We start from the raw sequence: 5,624 nt of genomic DNA on the forward strand, positions 1-5,624 counted from the left end.
ATTGATTTGGTATTATAGTATTATATTAAAAAGGTAGAAACATTAACGAAAATGCATGAAAATGAGAACCTGGTAAAGTTCTCCCTCTAATATGTACTAGTGTTAAAATTTGCTATTATTTATACTAAATGGACAAGATTGTTTTACCATCCAAAATTACCAAAGAAAAAGAAAAATCCTTTTGTTACGTTAAATTGTGATGTAACGAGCTAGAAAACAGAATTTTTTGCGCAGCAAGTCATTTCTTCTTTCTCAATATCCCAATACTTGAATTTACATTTGCAGATATATAGTACAATTGGTCAAATCCTAATATAAACTTTATAAAAATAAAAGGGATATATATACAAATTGTACTACTAAACTAGTTTAACATTATAGTTAATAAGGTCAGCAATTCTTTTTGAATTGTCAAAGGCCTAATCCCCACAGTAGCTGTGCTGATCTTCCACAATATGCATGCCATTATCGCCGCCAATATAAGCAGACAAATTCAAATACCTCTCAGCTTCTTGCTCAGCTCTCACATCTCTCCACCTTGCCCTGCATATCACACAACTAATTGATCTTCTTCTGTTACTTCTCTTCCATTGCATCAAACATTCTTCATGCAATGGATTTCTACATGTCCCACAAGCTGCCACTCTTTCTCCCTTATTCATCGATATCTCTTCCAAACACACCGGACATGTAACACCGTCTTCTATCTCTATTCTCAACGGCGAACTTTTTGGTCGTTCCTTAAAATACGTCTGGTGAAACCTGTTAAGACATAATATAATTAAATAATTAAAATTAGGCTACGATATAGTTATATAATTTAATACTATGATATTAGAGTAGACAAGAGGTCCTGAGTTTAAATCACACTCTCGCCAAAATAAATACTACTACTACTATATTTTCACTTGTTTGGCTAATGAAAGAGAATTAAACAGAGGTGTGAGGAGCATGTCGAGACATGATATAATTTAAATATTAGTTAGAATTGTGGTCCTTCTAACCTTTCTCGAACGTTAGGGTTTGCTAGAGATTCAGTGGAGATGGGTAAGCTGAGAAGGCGTTGGAGCTCGCATGGCCGGATAGTTCGCCGGAGAATACACGTGTCGTCGATTGAGACACCCAATACGCGGATGAGGACAAAGAGGATGTGTTTGCATGGGGTGGTTCGATCAGGACAGCTGCATGATGGGGTGGTGGAGAGGTTAACGGTATATACATTTCCGGTTGCGCCTAAGATGAAGAAAGTGGTGTCGGAGTGGTGGAGGAGGCGGAGATGGTGGCTCACGGCACGGATGATCCTGTCGGCGACTGGTTGTGTTGGCATTAGATGGCGGCTATGACGGTGGTCGTGGTGGTCGGAAGGCGTAGAGCTAGACCCGATGGATTCCATACTTTTGGAAATTATCGCAATATTTTTGGAAAGCTGGAAAACTTTTGTTATGGAATTTGGTTTTGGTATGTTTTGTAGGAAAGGAAATTAAGTGTGTGGCTAGAGATTCTTTGTATAGTTTTGAGGGGTAGTTCTAAGGTTTAGGACAAGTTAGAATATGGATATATTTGACTTAGTTCTTTCTATATATTTCTGGTAATAGGTTAACCTTAAGGCACGTCATTTAGATACCTGCGCTCCCAAATTTTTGAAGGAAAAGATAACTTGTACTGAAGATGGATTAAGGAAGTTTCGTGTGGGTTTATCCAAAAGCTTATGAATAGACATCATGTGCAACCAGCTTTTATGAACAATATTTCTTCATCCGCGGTTGAAGAGATTTCATTCCGCATCATGTAGCGAAATTTGTGTTTTATTTTCTTTGAAGGTTAACTCTATATTAAATTTCTTTTACACTAGTAGATCACTTAAGAATTTTTTAAAGATAATTATTGATAATCACAAAAATTTATAATAATTTATAAAATAAAGTAAATAACCTTTGACAAATAAAATTACATTAGTGGTATAAGCGGTGGGCGGTCCTATATTGTATGTGGCTTGTGGAGGGTGCACAGGGCTAGCATTTGCAAAGTAGTTTGTAAAATAATTGCAAAATAGCCACATTTTAAAATGGTACCGAAATAGTTGAAAAATAGCTACACAAACTTCAGAGAAAACTTCATGGAATTTGAATTGCCGCAAATAAAACTAGGATGGTATCCAAAAATTTAAAACTTAATAAATGTTAAACTATTGCAAGTGAAACTTGTTTACCGTGAAAATGGTAATAACAATTAAATTTGATTATGAGGTTCTAGAAATACGTAACCTATTTTTATGCTGGTTGTTAGCAATGGATGCTAAGTAAAAGGTTAGAAATCAGGATTATAGCTTAAAAACGTTATGATAGTCGAACCAAACAATTAAGATCGGGGGTCCCGAGCCGTCAATTGTGAGGCCTCGGGGTCGAGCTGGATGGCCGATTCGGGACAGTTGAAAGGGGGATAGCAGTTCTGAGAGCTATGATGATGGCCCTTTATGATCAATGATAAGCAATAAATGAAGAATAATAAATAGAACACAATGAATATAAGCAACAAATGAAGTAGTAAAATCAAGAGAATATGTTAAAGAGCAGAGAGAATGTTCTTGTGTATTTAGTATTGAGCATCAGATGTCTACAAAATGACAAGGATTTTCCTTTATATATGAGGAGGAACATAGTACAAATGCATTAATTACAAAGATATGGGGAAGGTATAGACACTTAATGCCCTGATACGGGTCAGAGCTAGCCTCTAGACTTTGTCAGCCTTAGTCGTGCGCTTAGGGAACTTCCCACTTTTCTACCATAACCGTCGACTTGCGCTCCCTCGAGGTTGGACACCGATGGCCCCTCGGGATAACTCTCAACCGTAGTCTCGAGCCTTTGGAAAGCTTGCTCACGAGGCGTTGTAATGGCCAAAAATTGGACCCTCCGATTTTACCGCATACAGATAGTCCCCGCGTTTCTTAGAGTGGAACGATAGGAAACAACTTTGATATCCATCTCTTCGAACTTGCCGCAATGATCTCATACTTATGGTGTGAGCCTTTGTGATAACTGAGGAGTCCCATCGGTTCATCTTTTCAGTTTCATTCAATGTCCTGCCGATTCTTATTCTCCAAAGCGATAATATCGCCGTCGATTCGGTTCCCAAAAAATGCATTGATTGTGCCTGCTGATACGTCTTTCAAGGGCATTGATAAGGCCGCCGGTTACACTGCCACCCTTTATCTACACTTTCAAAGAATCTGAATGCGTGATTCTACTGACCGGTACGAATACCGAGCCTGGGCGTAAGCATTTCTCTGGCTCTTGATTGATTAATACAATTCCCCGTAGAAACTTTTGCCGTTCCTTGGACCGGTTCTGGATTGGGTTGATGAACTCGGGCCGTCAGGATTCCTGGCTTCGAGTTGAATGAGAGTATGGCTTCGAACTTTCGGAATGAAACTTAGCTATTTAAACCCCGTGATACTCCTCGAGAGGGAGTTTGCTTGGGTGTCTGAGAATAGAGATAGCTTGATCTGAAGACGAAAGATAGCCCCAAGGCTTTATCGGTAGCTTTTGAGCGGGAGTTGGCTCGAGCTTAGGTAGTTCGAGGTCCGGAGAATCGAGTAGACGATCTGTACTCGCAATAGCTGGAATTCTCGAAGAAGGGTGCCACCTCGAGGTCAAGCTTATATATGAGCGGCTCATTTTAGAGCTTAATTCTTCTTGAGAGAGGCCCTCGAGATCGGGTACCATCTCGGGACTTGCAGTGATATTAATGGCTTCTTGGAGCCTATCTTCTTTTTGGTAAAGGTCCTCGAGATCGGGTACCATCTTAGGATTTGTAACGATTTAAATGGCTTCTTGGAGCCTATCTTCTTTTTGGTGGAGGTCTTCGAGATCGGGTACCATCTCAAGAGTTGCACTGATATTAATGGATTTTTGGAGCCTATCTTCTTTTTGGTGGAGGTCCTCGAGATCGGGTACTATCTCAGGACTTGTAATGATATTAATGGCTCCTTGGAGTCTATCTTCTTTTGATGGAGGTCCTCGAGATCGGGTACCATCTTGAGGCGGCATCAAGTGTACGACATGGTTATGAAGTGACCGAGGCGATTCTGCCAGCATGTATTCCCTAAGTGATTAAAGCTTTGGCCAGTATTTTTAATCAGCATTTGAGGCAGGCAGATCGTCACCGCTTTTTCCATATATAGGGTCGTCTTTGCCCTTTTGAAGATTCCGCCATTCTGAGTAGTTATCCTCTTTTCCATAGTCATGGCTGCTACATCAAGATCCGTCCGGCAAGGGGGAGAGAGTTTTGCCTCCGGTTATTGCCTTGTTGGCGGAGCGCCGCTGATGACAGGCGGGCCTGCCTCGGGGCATTTTGCTTTGAAAGGGGACTTCTCATCAGAAAGGTCTCCCGATGCTCAGGGTCAACGGGAACATACCTTGAAGTTTACTTCTTTGATAGGAGAGAGACACTTTGAGTCGGTGAAGAAAGACTGTGGATGGGGGGAAAAGGTAGTACTGCAGATACCTTCCCTAGAAGAGAGCATCGCGGACCGTGTCGAGGGTTTTTTGAATGTGTACACGTATCCTTTTACACTGGGCCCCCTTGATAGGGTTGTGCTTGACTTCTTTCGAAATTATCAGGTCACCTTGGTGCATATTCACCCGTCATTTTGGTGGATAGTGTTGACGATGAAGTTCTTTGCGGAGAAGGCAGGGCTTAAATTCACGCTCAGTCATCTTATCAGGATGTACCGGCCTTTTCACCATCGAGGTCTGCTAACCTTACGATGCCGGTCGACCACGCCTTTCATTGTTGATGATGAAGAAGACGGAGATCGGGAGCGGATGAGCCGATTCGTCCGAGTACGGACTGTTGATATTATCCCCGTGGAGTTCATGCCATTCCCTGAGGAATGGAATTTTACACGTAAGTGGTACACTAGTGCCTCCGTAGTTTTTTAATTATAGTGAAGGTGGGTTCCGTGAATGCGACTTCCCTTCCTCTTCTGTAGCAATTTCATGGATGCCGTGCGAGGTCCCTGATCTGCCGGATTGGGATTGGGAGTCAGTGACGCACTCGACTTGTGATGAGCGTAAGTGGCGAGCTTTGTCTCGGGGTAGATGGGAAGCAAAACATCACGGTACATGTTGTGTGATTTGTTCCCTCCTTTTTCATTTGGAAAGGCACTTTCTCTTTCTGCGTACTGACTCTTGATTGTAGGCATCAGGGAGTTTCTTGGGGCGAGGGCATGCCCTCTCGGAGAAGGAGAAGGATTGCCAGCTTCTGGGCTAAAGAATGATAACACTGAGCAGAAATGCCTTTGCAGGGCGACAGTGTTCAAAGCATAGCTAACCCAGATCGGGAGCTCAGAGAGGATGTATTGACCGAGCCTGCTACGCCCGTGATTTTCGGTTTTAGAAAGGCGGTTTCTCCTCCATCGTCGTCTTCCTTTTCCGTGGACGGTGCTTCGAGTCATGAGGGTTATCTGCCGCCGACTCTGTCTCCCATCGAAGGTGCTTCGAGAGATACTCAAAACTCGGGACCGTATACGCTGAGCTACCATGGCCTGATCGGGATCAGCTCTTCTGGGGCTGAGGGAGCTAGACTAGCAGATGTGCGCTCGACCATCGAGGAAGCTCAAC

The 5,624-nt window shown here is 42.5% G+C and overlaps 1 protein-coding gene across 1 annotated transcript; it reads right to left on the reverse strand.

Annotated features, from left to right (window-relative positions):
• Positions 1-233: 233 nt before the first annotated feature.
• LOC109242028 lies at positions 234-1,544 on the reverse strand. Its single transcript, XM_019408852.1, has 2 exons — positions 1,005-1,544; positions 234-762 (listed from the first exon to the last, which is right to left on the reverse strand). The coding sequence occupies exons 1-2, from the start codon at positions 1,391-1,393 to the stop codon at positions 420-422; spliced, it is 732 nt and encodes a 243-aa protein (XP_019264397.1). The 5' UTR covers positions 1,394-1,544; the 3' UTR covers positions 234-419.
• Between the last annotated feature and the right edge of the window lie 4,080 nt (positions 1,545-5,624).

Source organism: Nicotiana attenuata, unplaced genomic scaffold (genome assembly GCF_001879085.1).
Source record: "Nicotiana attenuata strain UT unplaced genomic scaffold, NIATTr2, whole genome shotgun sequence".
Taxonomy (NCBI): domain Eukaryota; kingdom Viridiplantae; phylum Streptophyta; class Magnoliopsida; order Solanales; family Solanaceae; genus Nicotiana; species Nicotiana attenuata.

What these genes read in the sequence shown, in the direction of transcription:
- LOC109242028 (XM_019408852.1), bottom strand. Translation starts at nt 1,393, where the DNA reads ATGGAATCCATCGGGTCTAGCTCTACGCCTTCCGACCACCACGACCAC. An exon ending in AACCCTAACGTTCGAGAAAG is followed by an intron (nt 763 to 1,004) that starts GTTAGAAGGACC and finishes ATGTCTTAACAG; the next exon opens with GTTTCACCAGACGTATTTTA.